Below are 22,863 nucleotides of genomic sequence, written 5' to 3'. Positions count from 1 at the left end.
CTGTACGTGTGCAGGGGACTCGCTCAAGTTTGACATGCAGGTAATTGAGCCCCTCAAGACGCCTGTCGACCTCTACTTCCTCATGGACGACTCCAACTCCATGAACGACGACTTGGACAACCTCAAGAAGCTGGGCAAACAGCTGGGTGAGTTCGTGGGCTCCCAGTGGGGGGGGCTCCTCGTCCAGCGGTGGATCAACAAAAGCGTCGCACGTGCACAGGGCTGCCCAAAGGTTCCTGGAGGGCCCTCGGCAGAATACCACGTGGGGGGCTGCTCTGTAATTCGCGACTCAAAAAATAAACAACACAGGCCCGCCATGCGGCCCTCTTTTGTAAACTAAACTCATTTTCATTTTACCAGGCAAGGCCTCACTGAGCTATTTCGCTCTTATTCAGAAGCGACATATCACGCATGATAGCTCACCGAAATGGCTTATCGTGTGGAAATTGATAGCAGCCAAGTACTCTAATCGCACGTTGATTCTAAATGTGGAGGGAAAAATCGGAGGACCCGGAGAAAAATCCATGCGACCACGGGGAGAGAAACATGCAAACTCCAAATATACAGCAGGCGTCAGGGTCAGGATCGAACCCACGATCTCCTGCATACCAGGCGAGGGAGTTAACATCTTTTGTGTGAGGCCTGGGCAAAATTTATCCCTCTGGGTGTCCATGCCCACGGACACGATTCGGGTACACGCTCGCCTCTACCGACAGCGTTGGCTGCACTCGTGAGCTCCGTGCTGTCCCGCGTTGCTGCGTCAATGTGCAGTGTCCCATCCGTTGTATCCTGTGTGCTGTGTCTCGTGTGTTGTGTCTCGTACACGTGCTCAGCGTCCCGTGCTCTGCATCCCGTGCGCCGTGTCCCGTGCGCCGTGTCCCGTGCTCCATACCTCACGCACTGCATCTCGTGCGCTGTGTGTGGCTGCAGCTGGCGTCGTGCAGGAGCTCTCCGAGGATTTCCACATTGGCTTCGGCAAGTTCGTCGACAAGGTGGTGGCGCCGCAGACGGACATGCGGCCGGAAAAGTGAGGACACTGCGGTCGTGTTTTTCTAAACTATAAACTTTTTTTTTTTTACCAGGTAAGGCCCACTGTACTATTACAGCTCTTTTTCATAAATGGCGTGGCCAGTGACGTGGCTTATCACGTGTCAATTTATAGCCACAGCCAAATACTCTAAACCCACGTTTCTAAACGTGGAGGGGATAACCGGAGGATCCGGAGAAAAATCCACGTGACCACGGGAAGACAGATGGGTGCAAAATATACAGCAGCAGGCGCCAAGGTTGGGATGGAACCCACGACCTCCTGCACACCAGGCGAGGAAGTTAACATCTCACCACCACAACCGCTCATCACGCAGCCAGTGACGCTCCCTGCCAATGGCGCGTTTGCTGCTTGTTCTCACCTTCATCTTAAATCGCATTTATACAACGCCTTACTCCAAGGTGCTTGCAACAGTTATAAGAGTATGAATAAATAAGAATAGGTTTTACCCTTTCTGGCAATAAAACAGGTGTTAAGATGTTCAAACACCAAATGGAAATCTTTTGCAAGGAATCCTGTCTGCATCAACCACACACGTACTTGTGGTGAACATGCAAACAAAACATGACTCTGATATTTATATGGGCATTGTCCTTGAAACTGATTGGCCTACACCAGAGACAGCAGCCTTCTTTATGGCCTAGTCTCACCATCAGTGTCAGACCAGAGAACGACGCCAAAGGGCGACCAGGTCCCGAGTATAAAATAGTACGTAGCATCGTGGCGGTTGAGATAACGAGTGGGGCTTGTCATTAAAAAGAGAGCCCTCAGGCTTGGTGAAACTTTCCTGGGAAAACAAGCATGCTAAGACAACATAAAAAATAAGTTTTACGTGAATGGCGATAGTGGGGGGTTTGGCCACTTTTTGCAAGTTGTTGAACGTCCGTTGCGCAACGTTACAAGTGCAATCTCCTTGCACGCGGACGTAACACCTCGTCTTCTTGGTTCTTTCGGTAAAGTCACATAGAAGGGAAGCAATAAAATAATAAAAATAAAACATAACAAAATAATTATCACGACGTTTCGGCCACAATGCAAGCAGCCGTCCTCAGGTGAAGACCAGGTCTGTCGGGGAGACATGTTTTATTTTTATTATTTTTTTTATTTTATTGCTTCCCTTCTACGTGACTTTACCGAAAGAACCAAGAAGATGAATCCCTGCAGTCACGAAAGCTTTAAATCGAAATGTAACACCTCGTGTCGTGGGCTCGTCCCGTGGGGGTGGCCACGAGATGGCTGCAGAGCAGCGGATTCCGGAATGCGCCTGTGCGGAGCTCTGCGCGTCAATTGCACCGCAACGCTCCGGCTCAAAGCTGCGGCTTGGAAATGATCGTCGAGGGAGCCGTGCTGCCAGTTCAAGAAGGGGGGGGGGGGGAGTGGAGAGGAGTGCGGTCCGATGCACTGGGGGGAGCTTGATCCGTGGACCCGCACTTGGGCAGTAAAGATAAAAGAGAGAAAGGGGTGCGAATATCCGAGGTTGATTGTGCTTGCATGGGACGAGGTTTTTTTTATTTTAGCAAGTGCTCCGTTACATGTTTTACACGTCGCATATGTCAAGGACAACGAGGCGCGCATCCTGACTGCACCGTTGCTGCGGTAGTGCGCCGCAGGAACGTTGGTGAGCTCCGTCTTAAGCGGGGCAACAGGGCATTCATTCCCTTGTGTTCGGCAATGACGGGCAATTGCCGTGCACCGCTGCGAGGTGGGCAGCTGGGGCGGTGGTTGGCACACCGATCAGTGAGTTTAATTCCAAAAATAAAGGGTTTTTTTGGGGGGAGGGGTTGGATCGCGTGAATATGGATGTGTCGTTAAACCCGCCACCACCCGACACGGCCAATTAGTGAGGCTTGTCACGTAAACAAAACGTGCCAATTCGTCACTAGTTCAGCACACCGGTTGTTGGGCGTTGGAGAGTAAACTCGCAACAACACGAACAATTTGAGCACGACGTTTTCACTGCTGGTTTACAACCAGCCTCGTCAGGCGATTTGCCAGAATTGTGAGGAAGTCTTCCTGCTTCCGGTCTTAAATAGAGGAGAGTCAAGGTGATGGCATCACCATGAGCCTACCAGGAGCGAAGACCACAGGGTCTGTGTGTGTGTGTGTGGGGGGGGGGGTGTTAATGTAGTCTTTTTAATAAATGTTTTCTCCTACAACATCAGAGTGCAGCGCCACATTAAATACGCACTACAATGACAATAGTTTAAAGCGATTTGAAGCATGTTTATTTTTTAAAATGGAAAAATGGTTTTGGGAGGGGGGGGGGGGCAGAGCTTTGTGACGTCATATTTGAGGGAGGGGGTCTGACTTTTTGTGACGCCATGTGACGAAGGGGGTGGGGGGGTCAAAATCGTCCAAAATCACGTGACGTCATTTATGGACGGCCCCAACAACCTTTGCCGGAGGTCGAGTGAGCGGGGAGCATCGATCAACATCGACGCGTATCCTGCCCCCCCCCCCCACCCCGCCCGCCTTACCCCCCCAGGCTGAAGCAGCCGTGGGAGGACAGCGACCCCCCCTTCTCCTTCAAGAACGTCATCCCGCTCACGTCCGACGTGCAGCACTTCCAGGACAAGCTGCAGGGCGAGCGGATCTCGGGCAACCGCGACGCTCCCGAGGGCGGCTTCGATGCCATGCTGCAAGTGGCCGTGTGCACGGTGAGGGCACGGGGGGGCAGGTTGGCGAGGGTGGCACTGCGCTCGATGACGTAGAAGTACTGTACAACGATGGAGGTGGTGGCGGGGGGGGGTGTTAGCGAGCACCTATGACGGAAGGCAATGCACCGTGAGGGGGTGGGTGGCCAACACCACGACCGGCCGCCTTTGTCTCCCCAGTGACGATGTTTGCACAATGAGTTGACTCGGGGGAGGTCCAGGACCGTTTCGGATAATCGTCACCGGTGTTGGCCGGAATTGAACTCGGGTCGCCGGCTTCGTAGGGCAGCGCGATGACCGTTGCACTCCTGCTCCTCGTGGAGGACCACGCACACACTGACACGCACGCACACTGACACACTGACACACACTGGCAACAGACAGACACATACTGGCACTGACACACACTCGCTGACGTGCCCTCCGTACCTCGCCATGCATTGAACACGTTCTTTCGGAGTGGGCAGGTAGGAACTTGGTTGGACAGCGCATGACAGACAAATATGCACGACAGACAGACAAATAATCCCTGGTGGGCAGTGTGGAACCTGTTGTTCCTACCTGTAAATGTTTTGATACTCCTACTGATTCTCCTGCTGTTATGGAGTGACTCATGCTGCCAGCTATGGCTGCAAAGTTTGGTCGTACATGTTATGTAATATCGTTTTTATTTGAATCACAGTTCCTATGATCACTGTTACATTGCTTTTATAGCTTTATTTTGGTGATTTCGAAAACGTTTTGGTTTATCCATATGTGTTTGTTGTCGTACAGAGTTAGACTGATACCTTTAATCTAAATTGTCTTATGGTTGTTATTGTTTGACTTGCATCCCACTGGGATTTTTGCACACAGCATTGATAATCGGCGCTTTTTCTGGCAGACTTTGCAGTTTTTTCCTGGATTTTTCTGCTTGCGCGTAGTCACTTTAAGATGTTCCTTGTTCACGTTTTTGTTTGTTGCGGTTGCACCCGATGCAAGAGCCGAATGGCTCACAGGGCTACACCTCATAAATGAAACTGAAAAAACTTTTTTTTAAAACCGTGCAGAAGGAGATCGGCTGGCGCAACCGCACCACCCACCTGCTGGTGTTCTCCACGGAGTCGGCCTTCCACTACGAGGCCGACGGCGCCAACGTCCTTGCGGGGATCCTCAAGCGCAACGACGAGCAGTGCCACCTGACCCCCGACGGCGACTACACGGAGGGCGAGACCCAGGACTACCCCTCCGTGCCCACGCTCGTGCGCCTGCTGGGCAAGAACAACATCATCCCCATCTTTGCCGTCACGCAGCACGCCATCGAGTGGTACACGGTGAGGCCCAGGCCCCCCGCTCCGCGTGTCACGCGGAGCGCGCTGGCGTGTGTGTGTGTGTGTGCCGTGCCGGCTCGCTAACAGCACTCGCCTTAACATTCTGTTCAAGTTAGACGGGGGATTCCAGATTTGAAGTTTTCGTGACTGCAAGGATTCATACTCTTTGGTTTTTTCGGTAAAGTCACGTGGGTAAAAATAAATAAATGAAAAAACAATTAAATTAAATCGCGACGTTTCGGAGGCAACACAAGCTTCCGAAGCTTGTGTTGCCTCCGAAACGTAGTGATTTAATTTAGACGGGGGATCTTCGTGTGTGTGTAAGGGGAGCGGCGGTGTCGCAGTTAGCGCGCTGCGCTACGAACCCGGCGACCCGAGTTCGATTCCCGCTCGCGGCCAACATCGGTGACGATTATCTGAACCGGGGCCTCCCCTAGGTTGACTCGGCCTCAAATGAGTTCCTGGTGTGGTTTGTAAACATCGCCACTGGGGAGACAAAGGCCACCGGGCGTGGTGTTGGCCACCCTTCATAGGTGCTACTCGCTAACAGCACTTGCCCCACCAGCCTGTTAAAGGCTACACGAGGGATCTTTGTATGTATGTTGAACTTCTTCCACACCGTACGTAGCCAACCACGCGAATCGGAGGTGCGGGGGACGGACAACAAACTAAACACAAAAAGCAGTTCCAAGGTCACGTGGTGTGTAGCTGGACCATGTGGCCCGCATGCCCAGCCACCGCATGCCCAAGCAGCTTCTGTTCCGCCAGATAGATGGGGCTAAACGGGCGCGGCATGGGCTAGAGTACAGGAGGATGTGGAGCTGATTGGACTCGCCGATGACTGGTAGCAGCAGTGTCAAGATCGACCTCTGTGGCGGAGGTTCGTGTAGGACGCTTCTGGGGAGTTGGAGGCAGTCGCCCTCCAGCAACAACCTTGGGCGGAGGAGCGATGCTCACAACAACGAGCGGAGAGATCCGGGCGGCTAAAACGCAGAAAGTTGGCACAGTAGGGGGCACGGGTGGCGCATCTGCCAGCCATCTCAGTCAGTCAACCGACGGCACCTTCGACACTTCACGTGGCCTCAAAGTGCACCTAGCATGGCACAAGCGCCGCGGTGACGTCACTGCCTGAATTAGTGATGAGCGGCGGTTGTTGTCGTCGTTGTTGGTCGAGGGAAGTCGACCGCCCGTGTTTCTCGTGCCCGTGTCTTGGCAGAGTCTGGCGAAGTTCTTCCCGGACTCGACGTACGGAGAGCTCCAGGAGGACTCCTCCAACATCATCCAGCTGCTGCAGTCCTCCTTCAAGGTGCGGCCACCGTCACGCCCAGCGGCCCGGCGCCCCCCGTTGGGGGGGGGGGTGTTTTGTGTTACCTTTTACGACGGTAAAACGTCTATAAATTTCGATTTAAAGCTTTCGTGACTGCAGGGATTCATCTTCTTGGTTCTTTCGGTAAAGTCACGTAGAAGGGAAATAATAAAATGATAAAAATAAAACATTGCATTGTATTTTATGATGTTTTATTTGTATTATTTTATTATTTCCCTTCTACGTGACTTTACCGAACGAACCAAGAAGATAAAAGGTCTCTCTTGTCCAATTCTCCACGATCCGTGCTTGCTGCCGTTATCCACACGCTCCTAAGTGATTCGCGCACACCTTGTCTGCGTGCTGAATTCTCATTATTTAGCTTCTTTTTTTATCTGAGGCTTTGTTTGGAATGTTTATTTCTGCTGTAGATGAATGGGAAGAGAGTTTGGCGATTTCTAACACCTCATACGATTAGCACAATTTACATTTTCTCTCGTGTTTTTTTTTACTGAATCAAAGGTTGTGCATAGCTGATCATCAATACCTGTTAGATCCCTGGTTCCTTCTGGTAACAAATACAAATAGCCCTTGGGTTTCCACCTCTGAGGTTAAAAAATCAACGGGACATGTCATGCGAAGAGGAATATCTCACGCTACAGGAAGGGGAGGAGAGCTACATGTAAATGCACCGTCTTGTGTGATGTACTATTATTACTACGACATAAATAAAAAAAATTACCGGGACCGTTAATGTCCCAGGAAGGCCCACAGATTTCCCTGGACAGCGTCTTCAAAGTGAAGGGCGATCGTCGGCAAAACCACAACAGGGGGCAGCCCTCAGGTGCTGTGCCCCACAGGCAACCTATCCGAGGGGCAAATGAAGTCTGTTGCTTGTCAGTCGATGTAAGAGTCGGACTGCGGCGGTGTTGGTGGCGACCGGCGTTCCTCTGCCCGGCCCTTCTCTAATGCGCCGCGCGCTCCCGGCCTTGTGCAGGCTCTGCGCTCCAAGCTGCAGCTGCAGGCCGAGGGGCTCCCGCGCTACCTCAAGGCCGAGTTCCTGCAGGTGGCAGCCGACGGCACGGAGAAGGACGCCAGCGTGGTGACCGCGACGCCGGGCCAGATCGTGAGTGTCTCCTCCTCCGCTGGGTCACGCTGTTGTCCGGCGGTGACGCAGGCCCGGCTCCTGGGCCCAAGCGGCGGATCACGGCAGCAGCCCTGCCTCATGACCTCGTTTTTTAAACTCTTAAAAATGATTTCTCCTTTGAGGGAAATCGATTCTCTGCGGTGGAATTCAGCCAATTTATGTGGAACAAAAAACGACTTTCATATTTTTATTTCACCAGGTAAAGCACCACTGAGATATGAAGCTCTTTTGCAGAAGTGACCTGGCTATCACAAATGATAGCTCAACGAAGTGGCTTATCACGTGGACATTTATAGCAGCCAAATACTCACGTTGATTGTAAACATGGCGGTAAAAACCTGGAGGACCCGGAGAAAAATCCACATGACCACGGCGAGAAAAACATGCAAACTAAAAATATACAGGTGTCAGGGTCGGGATCGAACCCACGGCCTCTTGTTTACCAGGCGAGGTAGTTAACATATCGCCACCACGCCATTAGTTCAAAGAGGGGGGGGGGCAGAGGGGGGCAGCATCCAGAAACTCTGAGAGTGAGGGAGGGCACGACCCAGTCATCTATCATGCGTTCTGCTGTCGCTCCCTCGCTCTGTGTGTGTGAGCAAAGGCTGAAGCTACGAACCGACACTAGGGTCAAATGTTGTACCCACACTTTTTTTACTTTGACTATCAGAATGTAGGAGGGGCTCGGTCCTCTCCACCCCCCTCGATGCTGTGGTGCAGACCCACGGGCTGTGGCCGAATCAGCCTGCATGCACCTGATGTCGTCGGATCTTGGAAGTTGAGCAGAGTTGAGCCTTACATGAGAACCTGCTCTGGGATTCCAGGTGTTGTAGGCATCAGCACTCGGCATGGGAGACTGCTTGAGATGAACGGGGGTTGTGGGCTTGGGCAACGAGGTAGCCAGGAGATGGGAGTACGGCAGATGAGTCCTGACCCCATGCACGGTCCCTGTGCCCTCACGTACTCACGTCCCGCATGACCCCCGTGTGCCCCATGACCCTGTGTCCCCATGTTCCTGTGTCACCATAACTCTGTGACCCCCATCTCCCCTCTACCGCCATCTCCCCCGAGACCCCTTATCCCCGTGCATCATCTCTCCGTGCTCTCACGTGCCCCGTGACCCCGTCTCCCGCCCCCCCCGCTACCACCCGCGTCGCCGTGCAGGTGAACTACCGCGTGAAGCTGACGGCGGACGAGCGTTATAACGAGCGGTCGCTGTGCGACATGACACCCAGGGAGCGCAGCAACATCAACTTCACGCTGAAGCCGGCGCGCTTCTACGACGGCCTCAACATCAACGCGGAGATCCTGTGTGACTGCCCGTGCGAGGTGAGCTGAGCACCTGGAACCTTCCAGTTCGTCATCTGTCGCTCGCTCCAGCAGTCGCGCTACGTCGAATAGCAGTTGGTGCAGCGGCAGTCGGTTAATTCGTCACCAGCCGTTTTGCCGCATGCCACCTGTTCGTCAATTTACGACCGTTGCGGTAGATGCCCCTACGTAAAATTGGTGAGAGAAGCACGCAATGGGCCACCGTGTGGTACGATTCATCGCTGAGAGTCAGTCTCAGGCAGAGGGAAAAAATGAAGGTCTTGAGACTTACACAGGGCAGGGAGTTGACAGTAAGGATGGCTGGGGGAAGAGAGTTCCAGACATTGGGGACAGCAGAAGATAATGAGCAACCTCCCTGGAGCAGTAGCTCAGACTGGAGATGTAGGAGAGTGCGTGGAGGGGTGTAGAGTGAGATGAGAAGGGAGAGGAAGGCAGAGGTGAGTCCACAGAAGATCTTGAAGATGGTGAGAGCGATCTTTGATTGATCCGGAATTCGATTAGGAGCCAGCGAGGGGCCCGAGTGATGATCTGCGACGGTCTGCACTCAAATCTCCGATTGTCGCACTTACGATTAGCGCGGTTGGCTACGTACGGTGTGAAATAAGTTCAACATACATGTTGTACTTATTTCATATATGTTGAATTTATTTCGCACCGTACATAGCCAATTGCGCTAATCGGAGGTACGGGGAAGGGGAACAACAAACGAAACACAAAAAGCAGTCCTCAATAAATGAGTTTTCAATCTAGATGATTTAAAAGTGCATCGCTCCAGTGGCTTCCTAGTGTCGGAAGGAAGAGCATTCCAGACGGCCGCAGAAGCGCATCTGAAAGCGCCGCGATGCCGCGGCCGTCTTTGCACATACGCACAACACAGCGAGCCACGCCGGTGTAGGCTTCACGCTGACTCCCCTCCGTCTCGCTCCCCCCCCCCCCCGCCGCCGCCTCTCCCCGTGTCCTCGCCCTCTGTCTGCCACGCCCGCAGGCCACGCCGGTGTCGAACCCCATGTGCAGTGGGAACGGACGCTTGACCTGCGGCCACTGCTACTGCAACGATGGCTGGTACGTGGCGGCGCTCGCTCGGCTCCACCCGGAACGACTTCCACCTTTGCCTTAGACTCACGTCACGAGTCGACCGGCAGGCCGCGTGCGGTGGTGGGGGGGGGCGGGTAAGGTCTCCCCCACCACTTCCAAAAGAGAACGACTGGCCAGTGGGTCACTCGCACCGAGACGTGGCCCGGTCGATGGCGCTGGTCAGGTTGGGGACACCTCACAGGTTGGACCGCGTGATGGTGGCCCATCCTGAGTGTGGGAGGGCAGTGATTCTTCACCTTCACTGCAGCCTTGCACACCTTTGGTTCTCCATAAGAATGTTAATAAACACACAGGGTTTGATGAAACAAAGTAGTGGTGCTTAGTTTGTGTTTTTCGATTATTTACCTTTATAAAAATTCTGACAAGAAAGGGCATCTCGTACCCCCAGGGAGTGTGTGCATCTCAGGTGAAGAAGAACCACCACTTCAGAGGGGTTCTCTAGAGAGAGTTGCCTCGAGTGGAGGCCCTTCCGCCAGCAGTGGCTTGAGCAAGACGTTGCGGGGTTGCTCCTTTACCTATTGGGTGCCACGTTGGCTATGAGATGTTAACTACCTCGCTTGGTATACAGGAGGTCGTGGGTTCGATCCCGACGCAGATGCCTGCTGCTGTATATTTGGAGTTTGCGTGTCTCTCCCCGTGGTCGCGTGGATTTTTCTCTGGGTCCTCCGTTTTTTCTCCTCCACATTCAGAATTGCCGTGCGTTTCGAGTATTTGGCTGCTATGCATTTCCACGTGATAAGCCACTTCGTTGAGCTATCATTTGTGATAGCCAAGTCGCTTCTAAAAAGAGCTATATAGCAGCTTAGTAGGCCTGACCTGGTGAAATAAAAAAAGAGTTCATAGTTTAGTTTATTGCGCAACTACCAATGAATGCTAGTTGCTTTTGTGAACGCTCCCATGAGCAACACATTCCTTGCACAAGCGCGGATCGGCGTAGCGTGACTAAAGCAAGCTTGGCGAGACGTGAAGAGTTGAGCTTTTGGGTCGTCCCAACAAAATAAATGACACAAAAGTGTCGGGGGGGTGGGGGCGGCAGGGAGCCGGGGAGGAGGGGGGGGGGGTGCCCACCCGCCCGCGCGTGCCCATCCGTGCGTGTGCCGCCGTCCCTGCGCAGGCTGGGCTCCAACTGCAACTGCAGCAAGCTGGGGACGTCGCAGTTGGTGAACGCGGCGTCGTGCACGCGGCCCGGCGACTCGGAGCCCTGCTCGAAGCGCGGCGACTGCGTGTGCGGCAGCTGCTTCTGCTGGCCGCGGCCCAACCCGCTGGAGAAGTACTACGGGCAGTACTGCGAGTGCGACAACTTCCAGTGCCCGCGCGCCAACGGCATCATCTGCAACGGTGCGCAGGCGGGCCGTCCCTAACCCACCGCTGGCGCGGATCTTGCCCCGACAGTCTGTTTAGGCCATTGGAACCTCATTTGCCAGTAAGAAATATGATAATTGTTTTTTTACCCTTTTATCTGGCAACAAAACTGACACCTTTTTTACGAAAAAAAAAATTATCATATTTTTTACTGGCAAATGAGGTTCCAATGGTGTAAATGTTTCACCCCGAGCTCTCATACTCTGATGGTGCAATGTATTTGAGTTGTGCGCCTTTTGGCGTCATCTGCTCCAACACCATGTGAGACTAGGCTCTAAGGAAAGCTGTCTCGGGTGTGGACCAATCAACTTCAAGGACAGTGCATACATTATCAGAGTTATGTGTTTTTTTGCATTATGACTGCAGGTATTGTGGTCTATGGAAACATGACTCCTCGTAAAAAAAAGGTGTCAGTTTTGTTGCCAAATAAAAGGGTAAAAAAACAATTATCAGTCTGTTTAGGCTTCACCCTGGGGGATGGGGGAGATGTTGTACGTATGTTTGTATGAACGCTGAACTTCTTTCGCGCTCTATGTAGCCAACCGTGCCAATCGGAGGTGCCGGTGGGGAAGGACAACGAACTAAACGCAACAAAAAAGCCGTTAGAAAGAAATTAATTTTCAATCTTTCAATGTGAACTCCCTTTGCCTGGCATGCGTTTCAGGTATTTGGCTGCTATCAATTTCCACGTGGGCCAGGTCGCTTCTGAAAAAGAGCTCAGTGGGAATTACCCGGTAAAAATAAAATAGTTTAGTTTATTTTATATAAAAATTCTGGTTTTAGTTGCATCTTTCTGTCTCGTCTCTGTGTCCATGTCCGTGTGTGTGAGTGCAGGTCGCGGCGACTGCAGCTGCGGGAAGTGTGAGTGCAGTGCCGGCTGGACGGGGGAGGCGTGCCAGTGCCCCCTAGGTGTGGAAACATGTCGCGATGGCCGCGGGGTGAGTGCCACACTCACTCACTCACTGACACACTCACTCACTCACACACTCACTCACACACTCACTCACTGACATACTCACTCACTGACACACTCACTAACTGACACACTCACTCACTGACACACTCACTCACTCACACACTCAAAGACAAAGAGACACTCACTCACTCACACACTCACTCATTCACTCACACACTCACTCACTCACACACTCACACACTCACTCACTGACACACTCAAAGACAAAGACACACTCACTCACACACTCACACACTCACTCACTCACACACTCATTGACTGACACACACATTCACTCACACACTCACTCACACACTCACTCACACATTCACACGCCAAGAAAAGACAAAGGGTTTCACACTCACAAAACAACAACAGCCGCCATCCACCACTAAGTAGCGGTTCAAGTTCAAGTTCATTTATTAGGTATAGCCCTGTGAGCCATTCAGCTCTTGAATCGGGTGCAACCGCAACAAACAAAAAACAAAAACATGAACAAAAAACATCTTAAAGTGAATATGTGACTAAGTGCACCACGGCGCTTGTGCCAGGCCAGGTGAATTTTGAGGCCGTGTGAAGTGTCAAAGGCTTGCTGGCAGGAGGTCACAGGACAGACCCAGTTGCCATGGGTTGACTTGACTGAGGTGACTGGCCAATGCGCCAACTTGCTGCGTTTTGCCTCATCGGCGCTCCGCTCGTTGTTTTGAGCGTGGCTCGCGTAACCCTCTGCTATTGTTGGAGGGTGACTGCCTCCAACTGCCCAGTCATGTCCATTTTACCGGACACAATGATAAAGATCCCCCGTATAGCCTTAACAGACTGTAGGGGCAAGTGCTGTTAGCGAGCACCTATGAAGGCCAGAACGGTACACGAGGGGGTGGGTGGCCAGCACCACGCCTGGCCGCCTTTGTCTCCCAAGTGGCGATGTTTACACACCGCACCAGGTACTCATTTGAGGCTGAGTCGACCTACACGCACGCTCACGCGCGTGCATCAGCGACTGCTCTATCCACTGCCACTGTGGCTGCGTGGCCGCGCTGTTCCCCCTCTGTGGCGAGAAGGGGAGCTGACGGATTCGTTGTGTTCGCAGGGAATCTGTAACGGCCGCGGGACGTGTCGCTGCGGCGTGTGCGAGTGTGACAAGCAGCAGTTCAGTGGCTCCACCTGCGAGGTCTGCCTGGTGAGTGGTGGTGAGGGGGGGGGGGCAACGCAGCTCCACTATTTGTACCGGGGTCACATCCTGGAAGAAGCTTTATGCGGTAATTCTCATGTGCCGTGGGGTGTGCGTGTGGGCGGGTGTGTGGGAGGAGCCGGAGTAATAGGTGCTCGCTAACAGCACTTGCTCCAACAGTCTGTTGAGGGTTATGCGGGGATCTTTGTTTTTGGTGCATGAAACTCGAGGTAGGTAACAATACACCCTGTCAGAGATTCTGTGACTCGCCATGGTTTGGTGGCATGATCCCCTTTAAGAATCAATGTTTTGTGTGTATTTTTTATCCCATCTCATTGACATTTTTCCAATTTCTTTTCACTATCTCATTCATACGGTTTTATTTTCTCCGTTAACCTACATCTACCATGATATAATTCGTGCATAATTTTACGTAAATCACAAATGAATTGATTCCCACGTGCACAATTCGACGTGCGTATCACGAGCGGAGGGTTTCGACCCGCGGCCGGGAATCAAACTCGGCTCACCGGATTCCAGAGAGCGGCGCGCGAGTCGCCGCTGTGCCGCCGTGGAAACGCCGAGCGAGTCGGCTGCCTGCCACGATGGCTCGTGAGCGACACCGATGACTCCGAGTGCCCGGCGGTGATGCGCGTGCGTGCGTGCGTGCGTGCGTCGGTGCGAGCAGAAGTGCCTGGGCCTGTGCGAGGACACGCGCTCCTGCGTGCAGTGCCAGGCGTGGGGCACCGGCGAGAAGAAGGGCGACGAGTGCGGGCGATGCTCCCCGCAAACCGTCATGGTCGACGAGCTCAAGGGAGGTCGGTGCTTCACACAACACGCACACAACACGCACACAACACGCACGCACATACACAACACGCACGCACACAACACGCACGCACACAACACGCACGCACACAACACGCACGCACATACACAACACGCACGCACATACACAACACGCACGCACACACACAACACACGCACGCACACACACAACACGCACACACACACAACACACACGCACACACACAACACGCACACACACACACACAACACGCATGCACACACACACACACAACACACACACAACACGCACACACACACACAACACACACACAACACGCATGCACATACACACGCGGTAAACGTGGCGCCAACGCTGGCCGTGGCCGCGCGTGTCGCGCTCGCCTGCCGTCTGTCTGTGCAGCCAACTCGGTGCTCGAGGTTTGCAAGTTCAAGGACGAGGAGGACGGCTGCGTGTACCACTACACGGTGGAGAACTCCCCGGACGACCGCAGCGAGTACAGGATCGAGACGCTCAAGAAGAAGGGTGAGAGGCCGCGACACGGTCAGCCGTTGCCTGGTGGCTGGCTCCGGGAATGAAAAAAAAAATTGTGCGATTTTTTGGTTTTATGCCAAACATCAGAATCAGATTATTTTTTTTTTTCCTGGATAAAAAAAAACTGACGAGCTTTGAAGGTTTTCTTTTTCACACATGTCCAGCCGGGGTGGGGGGTCAGAAAGTTACAGCAACAAACGATATTTAAAATAATTAACCCGTAAAAACAAAGTTTTTCACTATAAATCCTTTATATGCGTGGTGGCTAGAGTCCTCTCGTTCTTTGGCTTGAGATGGCTGCCACCTATGGGTCAGATGATTGCCTGCCACCATTAAGCAATTGGTAATTAAATATAATTTATTTTTTCCTAAAAAGTGTAAAAATTTTGAACAATTTTTTCACGAAAATAAATTGTCACGCACAACGAGTCTGTGTGCAAAATGTCAGCTCGATTGGATCACGGGAAGTGGGTTAAAAAACGACCGAAAGATTTGCACGGTCGTAAGCGCACAAGCAAGCAAGTGAACTTAATATAAAGGATTTAAAAACGATCGGAATGCAGAGAATAGGAAATGTAATCAAATCGCGATCAATAAATATAAATAACGTATAAAGGTTCAAATTGGACATCAATTCTAAACTCCCAAGGGCAGGCCCTGAAAGGTTAGTTAATCGAGATGCACTACAAATAAAAATAATAATTTTAAATATTTTGGCAGTTGTGTTGCTCGCAGCGTTTGATGATTTGTATTGCTGTGTTTGCATTGATTGCGTGAGAGTCTGCTAAGCCTCACGATAAAATGTGGGGTCACGCCGGGCTGATCTACCTTTGCGTGGCCAATCGTTGTGACGTGTGTGTGTGTCAACGATGAGGGAACACGCTCAGGAAACTTCCTGCAGGCTACTTGAGAGTAGACGTGCCTTGGGATTTCGACTGCTTCATGTTGATGCTTTTACAATCACGTAAATGAATAATGACGATGTCGTTTGGGTGTAAACGGTGCGATGTGATCGCATCGTACAGTGTGTGGCGGCGTTGCGGTTTGGTGATGCGATTCAGTGGTGACATTGTGCCGTGGTCCGGTGGTCGCGACGATGTCATTTTACTGCGCGGTCGTGATGTGGTGCGTTGCTGACGTGTGGTGGCGTGGTGCGGCGGTTGTGACGATACCGTTCACTGTGCGGTGCCGACGTTGTGTGACGCACGCGCGGTGCGGTGATGACATAGCGGTGGCGGCGTGGCGCGGTGGTGGTGACGCCGTCGTCGTGTGCCGTGCGCTCGTTGTCGCTTCCCCAGAGTGCCCGGCGGCTGGCTTCCTGTGGCTCATCCCCCTCATCATGCTCCTCATCCCGCTGCTCGGCCTGCTCGCCTTCCTGTGCTGGAAGTGCTGCGTCGGCGGCTTCGCCTGCTGCAAGGTGACGGCTGACGCACGGCGCCCGGAGAGGAACAACGCGCCGGGAGCATCCGGCCGCTACAAATGTCCACGTGATGATGATAAGCCACTTCGTGGAGCTCTCCTTTGTGGCCAGGTCGCTTCTGAAAGAGAGCTATATAGTCTTGACCTAGTGAAATAAAAATGTAGTTTAGTTTAGACCAGGGCAGAGGGAATGGACCGGCACAATTCTCTCGTTATCACTGTGTAAACGCTCTGCTGGAGGGTGACTGCGTACAGCTTGTACGGAGTGCACGAAATGCAAGATTGCTTTCGGAGTGAGCTGCAGACTCCTTCTCAGCGTATGGAGAGTGTGTGTGTGTGTAAATTCATCGTCCAGGCTTGAAGCTTGCGAGCCATTGTGATAATAGCTTCGAGAGGAGCGCCTGTTTTAATGCACTCCGAGACGCTGGTATTCACACCTTTGTCACTTTTACCTTACAACTACAACAGACGTTAAGACCGCATTTAATGGGTTTACCTGAAACTTCAGTGTCACACTGATATTATACTCGTCATGTGGCGGGAAGAAAGTGGTGGTGCGGTGGTTCGTACAGAGGCAAAGATCTCCCCTATAGCCGTAACAGATTGTTGGGGCAAGTGCTGTTAACGGGCAATTATGAAGGCCGGCATGGCACACGAGGGGGTGGGTGGCCAGCGCCATGCCCGACCTCAGCGGCGATGTTTACACACCGCACCAGGTGCTCATTTGAGGCTGAGTCGACCTAGGGGAGGCCCAGGAGCAGTTCAGATAATTACCACTGGCGTTGGCCGTGAGTGGGAATCGAACTCGGGTCGCCAGGTTAGTAGCGCAGCGCGCTAACCGCTACACTACCGCTCCGTTCGTACACACACACGCACTCGCCATGAACCTGGCGACCCGAGTTCGATTCGGAGCCACGGCTGTCCTTGGTTCCACCCCCACAACTTCACCAACTCGCAGTGAGCAGCCCACGTAGGGAAGTGCGGTCGAATGACCCCTTCTGACCGGCACGGCTGTGTGGGGAGGCCTCCATCCGGAAGTGGATTGACAAAAGGGTCTGTGGATTAATGGAAATTATTACCCGTTACGTTGTCTGACCGTGTAACGCCTCCTCAGTATTCACATCTGATCACGTGGCTTCTTTTTCTCCACAGGGATACCAAAAGGTTCCGATTGGAGCCTGGACTAAAGGTGAGCACGCAGCCGTTTTCAGAGCTCATATCAGGCCTAGCCTGAATGTAAACGCCTTCCTGGGCAAGCAAAGCATTCCACATTATGTTCTGATAATGATCCTACCCTTAGCTACCACGTGGGTGCACAGAGCAAGCTTTAATAAAGGTGCCTCAATGTTTAAACGGCCGTGCCAGGAGATCAAACAGGCGGACCCCTGGCCTTGCAACGTGCAGTGTGCTCACCATTACACCAAGGCGGATGAGATGGGTTGCTATCTACACGAGACACGTGGTGTCTACAGTAGAAAGGCTATTGGGGACATTGTCTACGTTTTTTTTTAACATCCAGGTAAGGCCCACTGAGCTATGTAGCTTTTTTCAGAGGCCACCTGGCTTATCACAAATGATAGCTCATCTAAGTGGCGTATGGTGTGGAAACTTACAGTAGCTCAATACTCGTAATGCACATTGATTCTAAATGTGGAGGGGAAAACCGGAGGAGCCGGAGAAAAATCCACGCGACCACAGGGAGAGAGAGAGACACGCACACTCCAAATACATAAACAGGCATCAGGGTCAGGATCGAACACACGGCCTCCTGCATACCGGGCGAGGGAGTTAACATCTCTCCACAGCGGCACCATTTCATTAAGGGTCTACAGAAGGTGGGCAGTGTCTACGGGAGACACGGGCGGCGCGGTGTCCTAGACGTTGCCGGAGTTTTGCCGGTTCGCTCGCCCACAGGTCGCACGGTGGGCTGGACGGAGGACCAGTACCTGTTCCACCAGAACGCGCTGACGGCCGACTACGTGGACACGCCGCTGGCCCGAGCCGGGCCCCTGGGCGGCCCCGACATCGTCAAGTGGAAGGTGACGGACAACGTCCACAAGCCGGCGGCCACCATCCCGCCTCCCAGCATGCAGGAGACAGGTGCGGCGAGAAGCCGGTGTCCCGCACGCCGGGGAAACCTTTCGGCGGCGCCAACCTCGCCAGCCTTCGGCGCTATCGTTCGCGTCTTCATCGTTTTATTCCCCCCCCCCCCCTCCCGATGATTTTGATCCCCAATTGTGCTGTCGGCATCACGTGACGAGACCGAGTGACCGTTCGGGCCTCTTGCGTTTTAGATTCTTTGGATTATTTTGCTGCTGTACATTTCCATGCGGTGAGCCACTTTGTTGAACTGTCATTTGTGGCGAGGTCGCTTCTGAAAAATAAGCGAATAGTTCAGTGGGCATTACCTGGTAAGATAAAAGTTTCGTTTCATTCGTATAATATTTTTCAAGTGATTTGTTTCCCTTTCCAACACTTTCCTTTTGCATTGTCTGTTGTTATGACGCCATCACCCCGTGCCCCGACTAGACAGCTGTGAAAAAGAGCTTTATAGCTCATGGAATTCCCCCCACTCCCACCCCACTATGTTAGAGAGCGGCCTATGTTTCTCCGCACGGTTGGAACCCAGCGGCCGCCCTGGTTACCACTGCGGACGTATTCACTCTCAAATATTTTGCGCCGTCCGCTTCACGCTGGACGCTGAAGACCCCTCGGCGTCATTCGGCAAAAGGAGGCGGCCGTGTACGCCAGAGTCACAGTCCACATTTTTGGAAAATGATGAAAAAAAAAAGAAAAATTTGCCCACAAATATTTCATTTCAGAACACGTTGTAATCATCGCCTCCATAAGAATGACGTGAAGACGAAATGTATGAGTTTACCAGCATAGGGAAGACGATAGTTGTCGGACGTGGTTCTGACCGCACCATCCCCGCCCCTCACAGCACTTGCCACCACCGTCTATGTCGGCTATATGGGGGATCTTTGTCTTTGTCAGTGTACCATGGCATCACCCTTCGTCTGGCGCGGCTCATGAATGATAACCTAGCGCAGCCGGGAACTCCGGAGAACAAGACCCTCATCAAGGAGGTGGAGCAAAATGTGAGTGGCACGGAGCACTTCCAACCACCACACACACACACCTCTAAAAATACAAAGATTCCCCGTATAGCCTCAACAGACTGTTGGGGCAAGTGCTGTTAGCGAGTAGCACCTATGAGGGCCGGCACGGCACACGAGGGGGTGGGTGGACGGCACCACGCCCGACCGCCTTTGTCTCTCCAGTGGCGATAATTTCACACACCTCACCAGGTACTCATTTGAGGCTGAGTCGACCTAGTGGAGGCCCAGTAGGCCCACTGGTGTTGGCCGTAATTGGGAATAGAACTCGGGTTGCCGGGTTCGTAGCGCAGCTCGCTAACCGCTAGACTACCCCTCATCATGATCATCATCACCACCCCGATCGTCACCACTGCCCCACCAACGTAAGATGACACCGTGGCGCGGCTCGTTCTGGTTCAACCTCGCGTTGTGTTTGCGCGTTTGCAGCTGAACACGGTGTACGGCAACGTCATCGGAACGCAGACCGTCCGCAACACGGTGCTGAGGTGCGTCACCATCGTCTCAGCGTCCGCCACCCACTGAATCGCACCGACAATGAGCAGTGCACTTCACTCGGATCGTTTGGTGCTGTTGCTGACAAAGTGTAGTGGTGCTGCTAACACACTGTGTTCATTACTAATGCTGTGGCCTTAACAGGACCAAACATTTTTAAGAGGTGATGTTTGGCAGTGGCCCTTCTGCATAACATTTGCTTCAGAGTGCACGTCCTTTTTGAGACGTTCATGGGGTAAATAATTGGCGTTGTTATTATTATGACCATTATGCATAACACAAACTAATTCATGCCGAATTGTTTTGCTGTTACAGATTGCAGCCGAATGCTGGCAAAAGGTGAGAGTTTGTCCCTGAAGGGTTTGCCTTACACCTCCCACGCAGATTGTGTACCACGAGCAGACGTCTGATAACAAATAAATTAAGTTGAAAATAAACGTTGAGTTTTTTAAGAAGTCAAGTGACCTCAAGCTTCTAAACTATTTATGTTTTCATCTGATGCCCATTAAAACATACTTCATTGCATACAATCGTATAGATTTTATTTTCATGAATTTAATCTGCTATGTATGTATGTATGTTGAACGTCTTTCGCGCTGTACGTAGCCAACCATGCTAATCGTAGGTGCTAGAGTTTTCCTTGGGGGTTCCAGCGGTTCAGCAGTGGTTTGCACGCCATGCTACGAATTCGAAGGCCCGAGTCCGATTCCCGGCTACAACTAACGTCAGCGGCGGGCGATATCTGAACCCTCTCCTTCTTCCCGCGTGTCGTCCCTGGGTCCCGTCTCTCTTTCTCTCCGATGACTCGTTCCGTCTCTCCCCCACCGGCGCCGTCGCGAACCTCTCTCGGCGCAGGGACAGGAACGTGGTGGTGGACACGGTGCTGCCGGCGCCGCGATCGGCCCTCCGGGAGATCATGGAGACCACGGAGAAGCAGGTGAACCTGGGCGCCTTCAGCAAGGTGCCCGTCGTGCCGGGCTTCTACACCGTGGCCACCGACCGCGGTGAGACCCCCGCACGCGTGGCCGCCTCCACGGCAAACAAAATACCCCGGCGGACGAGAGCCGTATAGGTCCGCGCTGAATGGCTCTCCGATGTGTTTTTCGGGCGTTGTGTATCGCTGCGTGATGCTCGGCACGATGTCCGACGTCGTTTCGCCCCACGTGCTGCTGAGCTTCTCCAGGAACTGAGGTGGGCAGCTCGATTTCGCTCTCCTTTATGTAGCGCTGCTGCTGCTGATGCAGGTGTTGCCGGTTCTTGATGCTGATTGGCTCAGCTCTCTGGCGTAGGGCCGCCCAATGTTGTGCCTCTTGGTCTGCGAGCATGTCGGAGTACCACGATGCGTGCATACGAAGGGCAATGGGAAGTCCATTTCAAATAAACAATGGGACGTCTATATTCTTGGTTCTTTCGGTAAAGTCATTCGACCGTACTTATTATTTCCCTTCTACGTGACTTTACCGAAAGAACCAAGAATATGAATCCCTGCAGTCACGAAAGCTTTAAATCAAAATGGGACGTCTGTGAATTGTTTAGGCAGGCAAAGTCTCTTGAAAAAGAGGCGTTTGGTCTGAACAGTCTCTCACGTGGTCTGACATAACTTAGAAGAAAGAACAAATGAATTTCATTGAGCGTGAAACCACTGTGACATTGAGCCCAGCGCGGTGTTAATATTAGGAAGCCACTGGAGCTATGCACTTTTAAATCATCTCGATTGAGAACTTATTTTTTTAGAAATGCCTTTTTGTGTTCCCCCCCCCCCCCACACTTCCGTTTAGCGCGGTTGACTATGTACGGTGCAAAAGAAGTTCGACATACGTGCATAGAGACCGATAGACTCACACGGCGTCCCATAGGCTCACATAGAGACCCACACATCGATTGAACACTCTAGATTGAAGACTCAGTTCAACGCACGTACATGCGTACGCACACGCACGCACCGTGAACTTACCCGACGCGTCTTTGACGGCGCGGCGCGACGCTGTCCCGTGCAGACGCCCACGGCGAGGTGGAGTACCAGGAGGGCGTGGACGTGCAGGACGTGCGCGTGCCGCTCTTCGTCAAGGAGGAGGACGACATGGAGAAGAAGCTGCTGGTGGAGGCCACGAGCGTCCCCGAGGGGCTGGCACGCATCACGCGCCGCAACGTGCACATCACCATCATCAAGGACATGGGTGCGAGCCGCAACGGTCGGGGGGGGGGGGGTGGGCGGTGGTCTCGTCGCCGTTGCGCCAAAGCACTCCTCACTGCATTGTGCTCGAGTCTCCGCCAACGCCCATTGGCTGGTGTGGCCCAATACGATTGGGCTGGTCCCTACGACCAATCCGGCACGTGGTGGCGCAGGGGATGTCGTCTCCCTCGCCCGGTGCGCAGGAGGTCATCGGTTGGACGCCGGACCCTGACGATGCCCGTGGTGTATGTTTGGAGTTTGCGTGTGCTCGCTCACCACATTTATGATCAGCACCCGTTTAGATGATTTGGCTGCTTCTGTAAATTCCCACGTGTGGTGGTGATGATGATAATGACGTCAGTCACTTCGATGAGCTATCATCACGTGTGGCCAGGTCGCCTCTGAAAGCACAAATTGACAATAAGGGACGTAAAATTATTACAAAAATTCCAATTCTTTTATCACCGACGTTTCTTTCTTAAGTTCATTCAGCCAGCCGGCCACAATTGGGCAAAGCCTATCCCACTCTCCACGCAGGCAACCGTAGAGCAGCACAGACTAGCTCGGCGTTCCTAGCCCAACGTCGAACGCCAACGACGACGTCTCTAAGAGCCGTCGCGTCACCCGTTTCCCTCTTCCCACCGTCGCGCCTCGTGGCTGCAGCCAAGAGCATCGTGAGCTTCGTGCAGCCGGCGTACACCATCCGAAATGCCGTCTCCAAGGTGGTGGTGCCTGTGGACCGCAACATCCTGGAGGAGAGTCCTGCCCAGATCAAGTACCAGACCCACGACCTCTCGGCCATCGCCCGGCAGGTGCGGCCCTTGCACGCTCACACAAAGATCTCCCCCCACCACCCCAGCCCCCCACCGTATAACCTTAACAGACTGTTGGGGCAAGTGCTGTTAAGGAGTAGCAGCACCTATGAGGCACACCAGGGG

The 22,863-nt window shown here is 52.9% G+C and overlaps 1 protein-coding gene across 3 annotated transcripts in view; it reads left to right on the top strand.

Annotated features, from left to right (window-relative positions):
- Positions 1-22,863, top strand: part of ITGB4 (integrin subunit beta 4) — a 62,163-nt gene that overhangs the window by 20,054 nt on the left and 19,246 nt on the right. For all 3 annotated transcript variants that reach the window (XM_078610881.1, XM_078610880.1, XM_078610879.1), the window contains exons 6-27: positions 15-146; positions 931-1,027; positions 3,534-3,705; positions 4,752-5,015; positions 6,229-6,318; positions 7,316-7,444; positions 8,630-8,794; positions 9,780-9,856; positions 11,004-11,227; positions 12,086-12,189; positions 13,297-13,386; positions 14,066-14,195; positions 14,588-14,710; positions 16,018-16,136; positions 17,291-17,327; positions 18,053-18,238; positions 19,136-19,239; positions 19,687-19,745; positions 20,068-20,091; positions 20,608-20,756; positions 21,750-21,929; positions 22,589-22,737. In XM_078610881.1, the coding sequence (XP_078467007.1) occupies positions 15-146; positions 931-1,027; positions 3,534-3,705; positions 4,752-5,015; positions 6,229-6,318; positions 7,316-7,444; positions 8,630-8,794; positions 9,780-9,856; positions 11,004-11,227; positions 12,086-12,189; positions 13,297-13,386; positions 14,066-14,195; positions 14,588-14,710; positions 16,018-16,136; positions 17,291-17,327; positions 18,053-18,238; positions 19,136-19,239; positions 19,687-19,745; positions 20,068-20,091; positions 20,608-20,756; positions 21,750-21,929; positions 22,589-22,737 (2,804 nt within the window). The remainder of the gene's footprint in view (positions 1-14; positions 147-930; positions 1,028-3,533; positions 3,706-4,751; positions 5,016-6,228; positions 6,319-7,315; positions 7,445-8,629; positions 8,795-9,779; positions 9,857-11,003; positions 11,228-12,085; positions 12,190-13,296; positions 13,387-14,065; positions 14,196-14,587; positions 14,711-16,017; positions 16,137-17,290; positions 17,328-18,052; positions 18,239-19,135; positions 19,240-19,686; positions 19,746-20,067; positions 20,092-20,607; positions 20,757-21,749; positions 21,930-22,588; positions 22,738-22,863) is intronic.

This window comes from Lampetra planeri, chromosome 35, assembly GCF_965212315.1.
Source record: "Lampetra planeri chromosome 35, kcLamPlan1.2.h2, whole genome shotgun sequence".
Classification (NCBI taxonomy): Eukaryota; Metazoa; Chordata; class Hyperoartia; order Petromyzontiformes; family Petromyzontidae; genus Lampetra; species Lampetra planeri.
This window is presented reverse-complemented; position numbering and strand designations above follow the sequence as displayed.